General features: G+C 36.4%; 1 protein-coding gene across 1 annotated transcript in view; it reads right to left on the reverse strand.

Annotated features, from left to right (window-relative positions):
• Nucleotides 1–14,293, reverse strand: part of rev3l (REV3 like, DNA directed polymerase zeta catalytic subunit) — a 128,608-nt gene extending 114,315 nt beyond the window's left edge. The window contains exon 1 of the mRNA XM_084433337.1: nt 13,763–14,293. Coding sequence (XP_084289463.1) covers nt 13,763–13,901 — 139 coding nt within the window. The 5' untranslated portion in view covers nt 13,902–14,293. The remainder of the gene's footprint in view (nt 1–13,762) is intronic.
• Between the last annotated feature and the right edge of the window lie 1,022 nt (nt 14,294–15,315).

The raw sequence follows: 15,315 nt of genomic DNA on the forward strand, positions 1-15,315 counted from the left end.
ACAAAAATATAAATTATTTTATAGCCTACAATAAAATTGAGACATTTTTTAAATGTATAGCACAGCTGTTTAATGAGGTAGCAACATAATAGATAGGACAGAACAAGAACGGCTATTGATATTGTTTCATTGCGTCCCTGTATTATGATATGAAAGGCTCCAATACAGTGCGGCACAGAGCGCTTATGCGCATCCCGAGCGCAGAATGACGCGCTTGAAGCAACATGAGTCACAGCGCGCAGCGCGTCGAGTCCGCATTGAAAAGTTTATAGCACAAAGAAAATACATATTGATGCGTAGTGTATTGTACAGTATCTATCTATGCAATAGTCTATTCAGCATTTTCTTTTAACAGTTTTAAATTTCAGTTACTGTGCGCGTGAAGAACAAATAGTGCTCTGACTTTACTCCAGTGTTGTGATCTAACAGACACCCGGTAGAAAGTAACATGATTAAGGTACAGCAATAAAGTCCAGCAAGATAGAGTTGTTTTATGCGAAACCATAGACCTTTATCTACAGATCAAGTATAATAATAGTAACATTGAATCGTCTTGGAGAGAGTTTCATTGTGTTAACTGTTGTAACCGAACGCGACGCGCTGTTTGAATGCTGAATGATTGACAGCGCAGCTGAGGGAAACGTTTACGTGATCTTGAATTTAACGACTTAAATATTAATTTATATCTCACATTATAGCTATATAACGGCTTCAGAACACTTATAATATTGTGCACGAAAACTTATGGTGCTTTATAATGTTTGTGTGCCTTTTGTGGGGTTTAACAATAACACTGAATAGTATACGCACAATATCGGATTTGGATCGGCCTTGTCTGACCGATACCCGATCCGGCAAAAATGGCAGTATCGGAGCCGATATCGATACTGAGTATCGGATCGGTGCATCCCTAATCGCGAATGCCCTTTAAATAACAAAAAAAACAAAATACTGCGCCATTGACTTTAGACCAGGTTTCAGTTGATCAATGGCGCAGTCTATTTCAGTTGCCTCAAAATAGCAATGCGCCAACAATGCGCCTGAATACACCTCGTTTTCAGACCAGCACGACCATGGGTGCACAGAACAGAATGGTTCACTCTGATGTCATTGGAAGGAGCATATTATACATATTCTCAAGGGCTTTCTGTGGTCCTTTATTTAGCGATAATTCAGCTAAATAAATTTAGCGATAGTTGACATTCAGGAGAGCTGTTGACCAGAAAGTCTGAATTTGCCTCAGTGCCTTACCAAATAATAAAATAATGGCACGACCATGGGCGCACAGAAGTGTGCCCATGAAATTTAATGAGTATCATAATGGAAGAAATAAATTGAAGGTTTTAAAATATTTGAGCACTGTTCATGAGCCACAAACAGGTGCTTGTGAGTCCTGTCAAAAGTTATTATATCTCTCTCTGTGCCACGCAGTGCTTGGCAGGACCCAGTCGACAGACATCTGGTATTTGACAGCCGTAAGGTCTTGTTGAAGATACAAGCACATGTTGTCTGTTGAACACTGGTCACTAGCATCCTTGGTGTCCCTACCAGGATTTTTAACTGGATAAACCCCATCCGTCTTTCTGAACAACATGCAAAAAACAAACAAAACAAAAAAACACTAAATTAGCAATAAACCAGATTGGACTACCATAGAAAAATTAATTCTGGATTTAGTCATGAAAGCCACAGAGGCACCAAGAAATTTGTGAATCATGTTTTGGATGATGTGATTTTTCACAACCAGCCATGTGCTCATTGAGGAGAGAGAGGACTCTCTCAACCACAACAGAATCAAGGACAACCTCAGGAGTTTGGACAAAACTTCTTTCAATGCAGAAGAAGTCCATCGCAACTCCCACCATTTGCTCTGCGTGTCCTCTCCGGCCCAGGGCCGGCAGGCCACAATCTGCACTCCAGCCATGAGAACAGAGTCGAACTAACCATGCAAGTTCATCATATCTTCTTCATCCAACGGAGAAGAAAACTATTGCAACTTTAACATTTGACACTCACCGAACCATCAACATCCTTTTCAACAACTTCAAGAATTGTGTCCACTGCACAGACCATGCAAGTATCAATGAGGTGCTCTGAAAATGATAAGCTGATGGTTCTTTTCATAGTTAAATGGATCTTTTCCATAGTTTCCATTTCCTGCTTCCGGTTCCATTCTATCACTCACCATTTTTCCTATGCATGTATGTATGTATGTATGTATGTGTTTAGATTAGTTATGTTTGTGATAGGCTTGGGCAGTAATACGGTAATATGGTATACCGCAGGGTCTTAAAAATAGCAACGGTATCAGTTTCAATACCATCATAAAAAAAATGCAATGCACTTATATAGGTAACAAGGATTAAATATATATTATTTAATATTTCACGGTCCTGCCCTGTTAAAGCCGGACAAAGTAAACATGCTGGTTTTTCTGGCGAAAAATCTTGACTTGATTTGTTGCCACTTGCCACACAGTTCCTATTCGCACTGTGTGTGTGTGTGTGTGTGTGTGTGTGTGTGTGTGTGTGTGTGTGTGTGTGTGTGTGTGTGTGTGTGTGTGTGTGTGTGTGTGTATTTTTTATTTAATTGATTCAGGTATTTTTATTTGGTTTTCGTTAAAAACAATATTGGAAAGAAGACTGGACTGTGTTTTAATTTAGGCCTATTGATTTGCAATAATTGTTATAATATGGATGTTTACCATATTTTCCGGACTATAAGTCGCATCAGTCAAAAAATGCGTCATGAAGAGGAAAAAAATCATATATAAGTTGCACTGGACTACAAGTCGCATTTATTTAGAAATTTATTTCACAAAAAAACAAACAAAAAAAAAGTTACAGACGGGACAGTTCTCCATTACGGACGTGAGCGCTCTGAAAGCGGCACTAAAAGACTGCTTTAAAACTTTCACAGCTACCTCAAACAGAAAGCACAAAGCCTGTCTTTAAATTTAATTTCGTTTTGTATTAATTGTATCTTAATTTTAATCAATGTTTCATCAACCAATTGCCTGGATTTAATAAATAAGAAAGTAGTAGGCTAAATATAGTAGAAAATAGATAATCAGGACACGGAGAAGCCGGCGCGTGAACCTGGAGCTTGTCTCATAAATTAACCGACACTCAGCGTTTAAGGTAGCCTACTTGGCTCACAGAAAGCTTGAAATGTCTACTTTTAAACAGAACAATTCAAAACTAAAGAAAACAGACTGTTCTCTGCTTATGCAATCCGTATGAAATGTGCATTTCACTACTGCGAAGATCGCGAGTCAGCATCGTCAACTTCATCTTTGCAGCCGACAGCCCAACACTGACACAGAAAGCACTTGTTTATTAGTAAACAATTAAAATGTCTCCTTGCTATATTTTACATATTCATAATCATTACTTTTGCCGGTTCTTTGTGACAGCTTTTAGGTGCTTTATTGGCAGCGCCATCGTTACATGAACGCGTCACCACCGCATCAGCACCGAAGACATGAAAAAAAAAAAAAAATTCTTTTTGGGGGCATTTTGTTTGTGTTCAGGCTTTCTCAGTTGTCTTTAGGTTAATGTTTCAGTTAACAGTTTTCTAGTTGTTTTCAGTTAATTTTTTCAGGGGTATATAGACTACAGGAGCAGCATCTGTACTCTCGCGGCTGTAGACGGTAATGTTTTCTCTTGGTTCATGTCAGTCAATATGAATTAATTTTGATATATAAGTCGCAGGACCAGCCAAACTATGAAAAAACGGTATGTTAATTAAACTCTGGTTGACTGTTGTGGGTCTATTTGCACTTTTTTATAAGCTGCTCTTTGTTGTTATTAAAAGTTGTTCGGGCTGTGTGATTTAATTTAATTGATTTGTGTGCGTGAAAACTGTTCTGGATGTTTATGTTCATTTAATTCTGTTTGACTGTTGTATTTGCACTTTTTTTATAAGCTGCTATTTGTTGCTAATACAAGTTGTTAATATTGTGCATGTTATGTTATTGTTTCAGTATTAGTGTTTGGTATTCAGTTTCTGAACGGTTTAGGCACAAGCCAACAGTTTGGTTACGCCGTCTGAGCCTTACGTCATCATTTTTAATTAGTCACGGTAATACCGTATACCGCGGTAAAATAGGGAGGAGGTTTGACGGTATCAAAATTTGGATACCGCCCAACTCTGGTTTGTGATTTAGTTAATAAAACTTGTGCACAATACGTATTTGGTTCTGATTCTCTGCTTGCAACAAAGCTTACTTTACGATTTAGATTTTGACTACAGGCTCTTAGTACTGTACAGTAAGAAAAGACATTTCCCTTCCCCGGAATTGAATATGTCTTAGAATTATTAAACAATTAATGCTGAGTGTTCACAAGATGAACAGGTGGGTTGATTGTAATATTAATTTTACTACAGTTATTATTGATTATTAATATTTCATAGAGCTAATTCATTACAGCAGATTTAGATACACTCAAAATCTGGTGAACACCCTGGTGTTTGTTTTCTCTCCGGCTTTATTTCTGAGATAAAAAGATGAATGAGTAATAATTTCTTTTGTCTGAACAGTGGTAAAACTGAAGTCATGCTAATTGGTTACCATCATCAAATTTCCAAAGCTGGTTCCCTCTCTTTACTTTGATTATTTATGGCTCTGTCTTGGAGACTCAAAGTGAGGAACCTTGGATAAAGGAATAAAGAAACCGTATAAAACATTGCATGGCTTGGCTCCACATTATTTATCTGAATTTTTACATTCCTATAGGCTACCCTAAATCGTAGATTGCGATCTTCACAATCCAACTTGTTGGTTGTTACTCATACACACTTAAGATCTATGGGTGACAGGGCTTTCTCTTCATATGCTCCTGCCCTTTGGAATACTCTGCCTTTTGAACTTAGGGAAGCTCAGAACTATGAAATTTTTAAAGGTAGACTTAAGACATTGTTATGCAGCACAAATTTAATGTTTGTTACTATGTTTTGGCAATATGACCAAAATCTTATTTCACGATGATATCACAATACAGTTATTTTTGTTATTTTATTTTATCAGAACAAAAATACAAATTACATTATAAACTATGTTTTCAGTAGGTTTATGTAGTAAGAAATACTACAAGTTGAATAAATGTAAAAATACCACACTTCATATTTGTAATGGTCATGTTCACTTATGTGGTCTTGTTTTGACATTCTGTTCTGGTGTCATTAGTTCCTGTTTCTCAGCTCAGTTTAGTTTCCATTTCCTTGGTTTATGATTATGTCCTTATTTGTTTCTACGGTTACCTATTATATTCAACTGTATCTCAGAACTTTCTTTGCCCTGTGTATTTATATATGTCACTAAGACCTATAATATTCTCAGACTATGTAATCTGTATGAAACGTGCATATAGGCACATCCACAACTGTGGAGATGACAAGTCAGCATCGTTGACTTAATCTCTGCAGCCCAAAAAAACAAAACATTACCAATAAATTAATCAAAAGACAGTCTCTTTAGTCGAGGGCAGCCCTACACAAAGGACAAACAATTTCAAAGGACAAAATTTCAAGGACAAAATTTCTAAATCCCTGGTGGCCCTTCAGGCTGGCACTCTTCAGATTTTGGTAGCCCAAAATGTATTAAACAAGCCTGAATAAAAAAATAAAAAAATAATGTAGAAAATTGGATAGGAGTCAAAACATCAATCAAAAAATATTTTCAAAACACAAATATCAACAACTGTATATAAAATCATCAAGTTAAAATCATCAGTACAAATATGCATTTGGTTCTAACTGAACTGAAATTTTCAGTAGAACTGACATACCGGCGTAAATCCATGCATCTCTTAACATTCACACACGCGCACACACATATGTGATTTTCTCAAATTTCTCCTCTGCACATGCAATCTCCATCACTTAGCAAAACACTCCTTTAAAGGGGGTGGAAGCAGCAATTGTCTTTCCCAAATGACAGAAAAAGAGAAGGCGAGGTGGAAAGTCTTAAATTCATATGGTCACAGCATTAAATTGTGGGAGGATTGCTTTCTTCTTGCATTTCTCTTTAAATTGAAGAGAAGGCATAATTTTTAGATTAGAGTAGATTGCTCAACATTCATTGAACAGAATGCAGTAAGGGGTGTAACAGATCGTTGTTCGGCCCCACGGATCGGCATGCAAAAGCGCCTCCTTTTGTCTCATGGACAGGCAATGGTTGAAAGGGGGTTTTCTGTAAACAAAGAGGTAGAAACATGCAACATGAAGGAAGATACAGCGGTTGCGCAGAGGATGATCCGTGATTATGTGTCTTTAAATCAAAAGAGTTCCTGAATGCAGCTAAATCAGCAAGATCAAGATACATACTCCATCTGGATGAGGAGAGCAAGAGAAAAGCCAATGAACTGCAGTCAAAAGAGGAAGGCAGCTGAGGAAGACATTCAGCAACTGAAAAATATATGTTTGTGCATCTCTGGAAAAGGATGCTGACTTCTGTGCTGAAGAGGCAGAAAGTGAGTCCGGAAGTCAAATGGCACAGCTCATTAGCAAATCAAATGCACTGTGGTTGAAATCAACCATCTGGTTGAAAGATAAGCAGAAGGAAAGGAAGGATTTGGAAGCAGATATTTCAGTTGTTCAACATGGACACAATAATCTAATTTACAATTCTGACGAATTTGGGCAATCTTTTGTCTTCAAAATAAAGAAAACAAATTGAATGAGTCTTTGTTCCTAGTTTGTGCCCACTTCTAGGACAAGATATTTGAATTGAAGAATCAGAGGGAGGTTTTCACAAGAAAAGAGAATGTGTGCTCCTTTTGTTGAGCTTCCTAGTTTCAATGCCCAAATAGTATATCAATAAATTTTAGTTTTTCCTTGTTTGATGGAGATTGCTTGTATTATATTCAAGGACTTGGACATAAGTTCTAGGGTATTGTTTAAACACTATTCAGGAGATACTGCAGCGTCATAGGAATACAATGTGTCTGATCAGAAGGTAAAAGTTCATTCCACATTCTAGTGGTTGGAAACAGAGGTATTCAAGCCTCAACATTAGTGCTGATTCATAATGTGAGCCCTCCATTGATTATATAAATCATGTTTTTATAAGCATTTTTCTGGATCTCTTTCGTTATTTTAACATGCCACTGTCTTCCTCCATTTTCACTGCAGTCACACCAAGGGATGGAAGAATCACTTGCTTACACTATGTTAGAACAGTGCTATGACCGTGCTGGTTGCCTAGCAACTACAGTTGCTCACACATTGCTGGGATGCGTCTGAGTGAGCATGTGCTACCCTCTGGATCCAGCCGTGTGTGTGTGTGTGTGTGTGTGTGTGTGTGTGTGTGTGTGTGTGGCAGTCTCTCACCTAAAGCTCTGTCCTCTCGAGCAGTCTCTCTCAGATTCAGCTTAGACTTAAAGGCAGAATAGTTCCAAACAAACTCAGACATTTTGACCAGAAAAAAAACAAGAAATAATATATTTTACATATGGCATGTCAATTCTACGTAGTACGCAAGACCCACTTTCTCCCTCTTTTTCTCTCACACATGGAAAGAGGGAGAAAGCGAACACTCCCTAAGCCAAAGAATGGTAAGTTGGGGCACACTTCAGAATCTCGCCGGAAGTCCGGGTAATTTTTGCCTACTCTTTTGTGAGTACTGTGAATTCGGACTTCTTTTGTCACATATTGTTTTTCACCTACTAGGCCTATATAGTAGAGAAGTATGCGATTTCGGATGCAGCCACGGTCATTCATTCAGTGCTTAACATGGCGAATGCAGGAGCGCCTTAAAGTTACAGTTGAAGGAACAGTTACTGTCCCGATCGGGCCAGTCCTGCATTGTCACGAAAATGCATAATTTGCACTTGTTTTCAACCTTTCCAATTTAAGCATTCATGCACAAGAAAAGAACTTGCACACGTTGTGTGAGAAGTTTTGTACATAGCCGGTTATGGCTTAAGTGAAGGTAAACAGTAGAGAAAGACAAAGCGTGTACCATATTGGATCCGTCCATTATTCTTAAAGTGACAGCAGCCTAATATTCATTCTGCTGTCTGTTTTTATTGTTAATCAAACTACAAAAGACAAAGAAATCACTCGCTGTTCTTCACTGAATAACTTTTTTGTAAATTTAGTAAAGATTAACCTTCAATTTGTACAGTGAAGATTATATGCAGTGTTGTTTTACATTTGATTAGGCTACTTTATTCAACTTCTGTACCTGAAAACTACTGTTAGATCTACCTGAAAAGCACTGATTATTTCATTTGTATCTTTGTTCTATTGTATTTATTTATTTATGCTATTGGCTTTCTTTTTTTTTTTTTTTCATTTATGAATGACCATTTACTTGTCTTCAATCATTTTTGAAATTTCAATTAGTAGTTTTAGCTGTGGTATCGAAATTGTATTAGAGAATTGTTAACTTTCGCTGGTATCTAAAATTTGTGTCAACCTTATTAATTACAATACAAGGATACATGAGTCAAAAACAATAACTATTTTATTCATTTCTTTTTTGTGATGAGGCTGGTGAAAATTTAACCATTGAATTCATTGAATCGAAAATCGAGAATCGACATCTGCATCGATACCCAGCCCTAAAATTTACTGAAACTGAACGAATGCTCCACTGAATAAAAGCTCCTGAAACATGTAGAGCGTCAGACAATAAGCTATTTATTAATTACAACAGCGATTTGATGCCATATCAATTCTCACAACCATGCATTATTGTTTGACTTCATGCAGCGCTGCGCAGACCGATCGGCGGCTGACTTGAAGCAGTGCATGCCATTTGCTCTGATGACGAAACAGCTGATCCACGATTGGACGAATCCAACGCATTACAACGATCACGGGCGTTTCGTGTTTATTCAAACACCTTCAGTTCCACTAATGCTCACAAATCAGCATTTTTATAACTGTAAAATCTCTTTTCATGTAGTTGTGAAATTATATAGTGTCATGTTTATCAAAATAAAACTGATAAAAAAAAACGTATATACCCCACTACATTGGTATTTAAATAGTATAGGCTTATGTTGAACTTGCACAAACAGACGCTGTATAAGCAGTACATAAAGTATTCAATGGAAACGTATCTGAAACATCTGTGTATTTGACAAATATTGCATTCATTTCACTTCAGCTGTGGTAAAGTATGCAAACACCATGTGAGCGGTCACTATGGGAAGCAGAAAGTGTCCGACTTCACGTCTCAGTTTTCAGCTCCTCCCCGCCTGCACGCCAGTCGGTAAACTCTCGCCAGTCGGTACATCCAGCCGCAGCCTATGACCAACAAACCTATAGATCTTATGTAGCCACGCCCCTGTTTAGCGCTACGCTCCTTGTGTTCCTTCTTCCGGTTTGTATTTCCACAGCATGAAGGTAAGATTTTACTGATTTATGAATGTACCGCTCGTATTTAAATTGTCTACTGACATTTATGACATCCGCTTCAAACATTACAATGCTCATGATAACTTTCGTTAACTCAAAAAGAAGTTAATCCACTTCAACTAATTACTCTTCGAACAGAAATGCCATAGAAATATACAGAGCCACCGCAAAAACGGAAGTTCAAACACAAAATTCTAAAGATGGCTGCGAGCTTGTTTCTCTGGTGCATAAGGTCTATAGATGAAAAATAAAATTCTAAACAGTAATCCATATAATGTTCATACTATAACTATTTATACTTGATAGAAAATAGGAATAGGCATTTTTGTGTTTGTCATAGTAGTTTATGTGGTTTTGTTATTTGTCGTTTTGAAACTTTGTGCAGCGTTGTATTTTTTTGTCTGTAATTTGGTGTGCAGTTTTCATTCTTGCCCTCCCTGTTTTATGAAGGGTTACCCATTGAAAATGTCTGGCCTTGTCGTGCACCGAGTGTTCTAAACACGTGTGATTAGTCAGGTTCATAGTGCCGTTCTCAGATGCACCAGCATGGCCACCGTATTCAGCTTTTAACACGATCCACTCATTTAGAACTCCTTAAATTATATCAACATCTACTATATAACCTTTATTTAGCTAATAAATATCTAAATAATCACAACTCTGTGGAAATTAATTATCTCTCCAAAAAAGGTTCAAACGCATGGATTAAAAACAGCTCTCTGTCAGCAGGTATTTTCATAGACCATCAAACATAGACTCAGCAATTGCGATGATGTACTCAATGTTTTGTTTAGTTTTCCTGACAATGTTTGCATATTCAAGCGAATATTCCTGCGTGTTCCATTCTCTTCACTCTTTAGCCCATAAAACAACACATATGAATGCTTACATTTATGGGAGTTGATAGACCCCCCTGTAATTATTTTGTTCTCCATTTGAAAACATTAGACTTTGTAAATTAGTTATTTTGCCTGTAGTTAATATTAATGCTGTTGTTATAAAAAAAAAATGCAACTGGGATTAAGCTGCACTAAAGTAGCAATGTTTATTTTTTTATTCAGGCGGTTTTGAAAAGTTTTATGCTGCTTTTTTTTAATTTATAGAATTATTTTTACATGTTAAATTCATTACCCGTTTGTTGACCTGATCAAAGAGTTCATTTAAAAAAGACACTTCAGCAAAAAAAAAATGCAACAGTGCACTATATTTTATTTTTTGCACTCTTCCAGACTTAATTTATTGATCTAGAAGTGTGTTTTGTTGTGTATGCAAGGAGAGAGTGAAATTACAGTATTAAAAATTACAGTATTTAAAAAGTTAAATAAAACCTAATTCAGTTCAGTGCTGTTGTTATGATTGTCAAAAACAGAAATAAAAATAAATTTCAGTTCTGTGTAATAGGTTATCAGGCACATAAACATGCAAATAATTGGTATAGGTAATAAACAAAAATCAATATCGGTCAATGTTTTTTTTTATAATCCCAGACACGGTGATCCCAATGCAACTCCATGTCCAAATTGTTGAATTTGACCCATTTTTATTGTTCAAAAACCAAATGTGGGTAACCTTTCAAACTAATACTGCGATTAAAGAAGAACGTCTGAAGAACAAATAATACTGAAACTAGAAATGTATCTTGATTCCCTCTATCAAAAACAATTGCATACAACATACCTGTCTGAGTACCAAAAATACACTGAAATGGTCAAGTTGAGGCACATTAACTTGCTTTCAAAAGTGTATTTATAAAGTATCTATATTTGAATCAGTTTCAGGGATATTTGGAAGAAGGGATTTTGTTCATTTTAACAACTTCTGAAGCTACCAAGATAGATAGATAGATAGATAGTTTTATTTAATGCTATGTCAGCATCTAAGGCTATTTTCATGGCAGAAATTCAATTACAAAAATACAAATATCATATAAATACAATAAAACCAAGCAAACAAACACAAGTCTTTTTTTTGTTTTTTTGTTTTTTTTTTGTTATTTAACATGATAAAACATGGATGAATTTCATATCTGAAGCTACCAAGAGTTCAAATGTTACTGCATTGACATTTCAATATCTCTGGGATTTAACCAAATAGGAATTAATATTCCAAAAGAGAAGTTTCATATTAGGAACAAGAATCTAAAAAAGATTTACTTATAGAGTTAGACATGCAAACTATGGTGGACATTTTTTGGTACTCAGAGATGCATGTTGTAAGCAATTGTTTTCATAGAGGGAAACACAATACATTTCTAGTATAATTTTTAGTATCATAATAATACATTTCCAGTATTATTTGTTCTTCAGACATTTCTTCTTTAAGTCCAATAAAAAGTATCAGCTGTGTAAAAAGTGACCCACATTTACTTTTTTACCATATAGTAAATTTATCAATTTGAACATGGAACTGCAATGAGATCCCCATGTCTATGGGACTGAACCAATTAGGGCCTTCATTTGGATACCAAAAGAAAAGTTTGTTAAAATAAAAATAAAAGAATCCTGCTCATTTTGGAACGTCTCCATTGGTATATAATGCAGCAAAGATTGCTAAAGTCAACAGATTTTAGTAGTTTTTAGACTAATTTCTGTGTAAAATCAATGATGCTGCCATCTTTCCAAAGTAATTTAAAGTCAGACTCAGTATCCCCCTGTAAATTCTCCAAATTTGTCATTTTGAGCACCTCTGTAAAATAGTATTGAGAGCAAAAATTATTAGATGTCATGGATGTAGTTACAGGTAATCCACTATTTAAGTTTGTATTTCTACAGAAAAAAATTTTTTTAACAAAAATGACAATTTGAGTCAGGGCAGTTTCTGAAATTTAGCTGATTTGCCACTGAATGACCCCATAAAATTAATGGAACACGTCAAATGGTTGACCATTTTCTTTCAAATGGTTTTCTATGGGGAAACGCTTAAAGGATTTTCACCCAAAAATGAAAGTTATATCATTATTTACACAACCTCAAGCCATCCAAGGTGACTATCTTCTTTCAGACTAATACAATCGGAGTTATATTTAAGAATATCCCGGCGAGATTTTGAAGCCCCAAAAATGCATCCATCCATCATAAAAAATAATCCATACTGCTCCAGGGGGTTAATAAAGGCCTTCTGAAGCAAAGCGATGGGTTTATGCAAGAAATATTTAAAACTTTATTAGCTATATAGGCTAATAACTAGCTACCGGCAGGCGGTTATACACAACGATTTGCGGCGAAAGACAAAACCCCTGACCCGACGCATATGACACAATGACGAACGCGGAAGTGCAGAGGATAGAAAAAAAAGAAAAAAAAAGGTCGCAAATTCACTGCCACCAGGACATTTTTTTATATAACTCTGATTGTATTCATCTGAAAGAAGAATGTACACCAAGGATGGCTTGAGTACATCATAGGGTAATTTTCTTTTTTGGGTGAACTATCCCTTTAACGAGAAACTGTACGTTATGTTTAGATTCTGGGTTCATCTGATTGCCTGTACAGTATGCATCAATTATACAGAATTCGGTCTTTTAATGTCACTGTCTTACTACATTATACTTAACACAAAACTGTTAAATGGCTGGTGTGACGTCACGTGAAAATTATGAGTTTAAAGGGCTTCTTGAACAAGAAAAAAAAAATGTAGGAGGGGTCGCGGGACTTGATTTTGCCCATCGGGAATTGATTGGATCTGCAATCATGTGTGACAGGTTGACCCGCCCTCACGTCGGTGAACACGTCATCGGAAAAGTCGTTGCAAGAGTAATTTAAGTTAAGATTACGAGGGCACATTCATTTAAAAAAAAAATAATAATCCACGGATAATGCATTGATGATAATCACTTATAAATAAACACTGCAGAATTCCATCAACAACAAAAAAAAAAAAAAAAAAAAGAAGAATATTGAACATTTTGATTTTATGGTGACTTTAAGAAACATGGCGTTATAGCATTTCAATTAGTAAATCTCGGTATTGAGACAAGAAATGTGCATGCATGTTGTAGAAACACTAATATCACCACCACAGAACAATGACCTTTCTTTCTCCGTGAAACCTAAATCACAGCGAAGACAGTCTCATATGTGATTATGAAATCAGACATCATATATTTATTGCTATCATTAAATATGATTTGTAAGCAAATATAGCATAGGGATAGTCAACAGATAGCGTTTAGGTTTAAGGTATACGGCCGGAGTAAACACGTCCACATGGCGGCGGTCAGACCATGTTGACAACATGGCGCAAAACCTCCAGAACACCAAGAAATATGGTCCTTCCCCACTTATTTAATGCCCAAAGACCTTAGGCCCAGAAACTGCATAAACTCGTGCGATAACGTTTGCAAAAGTTATGTGATGTTTTCACGCAACATGAACACACAAATGTATACGCATACCTGCTGGTGTTGCCCCAAAGATCCGCACCACGGGCACTTTCTTGACATCGCTCTCTCTGAACTCAGAGTAACAGGCGTCCAGCTCTCGGATCGGGCTGCTCATGTAATAATCCGCCGTGACGATCCTCAATGAAAACATGGTTGCCCTGCAGAACCGAACCGAACATGAGGTGCTATTGACAAATAAATATAAAGGCAGCAGCCGATCCTAGTTGTTCCAGCTGCGTGAAACAGGCGGCTTTGAGCAGAGCGTGATTTGCAGAAATATATGGAGCTCAAACATTCGTTAATCATATGATGCAAATGATTCCCAAAGATCACAGCTTTAATTCCTACCCAAACTCTTCAAATACAACATATATTTCGATTTAAAAGAAAACCTAATGTTCACTCCCCCTCCTCTGTAATACGATCACGACACTGTTGGGCAACCCTAATCATTCCCATCCAGCCCATATGCACTGCAGCATTCCTTGTAGCCAGCAGCTGGGTCAGCCAGTTCAGCTCACTTCACTTCTGCTGCTGCTGAGAAAGGAAGCTCCACGCTGTCTCTGCCCTAATTGGTCAGAACCAAAGACAAATCGCCTTCTGATTGGCTTACAAGAAGATATGCGCGCTGATTGGCTCGTGTTAAGCGGAAGTAACAGGGATGTTACAATTCGTTAAAAGCCTCAGATAAAAAAATTGTTTTAAATGAATTCATAAAATTGTCAAACAGACACCGATGACATGAGCTATAAAATAAACGACGGTTCACACCAGATTTTATTTAATTACCTACTCAGGTATGCTGATGCGATCTGAGAAGCATACTACTACTTTTGGTGTAGGCGATTTTTTTTCTAAACTACCCCTTGTCGTTTCGGAAAATAGTACAATGGCGAGTGCGTCGACAAAAAATACGTAGGGTGCTCGGCTGGCTCGGCTCGGTCGTGTGTTAACCTTTATGCCTCATTATTTTACGACGTTGTGTGCATTAAGGGACAAAAATGTCCACTCTAAACACTGTCACAAAACTATTATATATTATTATTTTTTTCTACTTTCACTGAGTTAAATATTTTAACCAACATCAGTCCTGAAAATAACTACCAAATATTTATTTAATTTTCAGAATTTTAACCCCTTAAATGCCATTTGTTTACATGATGCCACTGTTTTTATCAATGGAAAAAACATAAAAAAATTAAAAACAATTGTGCACTACATGCTAGGTGGATTTCTTGGGAAGGAATTATCACAGCCTGCTATATGTCCATGATTAGCAGCAACATTGATTTTTACGCATTTTTATTTTTTGTGTTATGTCAGATTTTTTTTTAAAAATCACACTTCGTGCGATAAGGACCAAGAATGGTTACATATTAAACACTGCCTAAATTATTATATATTATTATTATTTTCCACTTTTTCTAAGTTAAATCTTTTAACCAGCATCAGTCCTCATCATAACTACCAAATATTTATTTAATTTCAGGATTTTAACCCTTTAAATTCCAGTTTTGGTGACGATACCATCAATTTGTATAAGAGGAAAAAACACAAAAATTTAA

This window comes from Rutilus rutilus (assembly GCF_951802725.1).
Source record: "Rutilus rutilus genome assembly, chromosome: 15".
NCBI lineage: Eukaryota > Metazoa > Chordata > Actinopteri > Cypriniformes > Leuciscidae > Rutilus > Rutilus rutilus.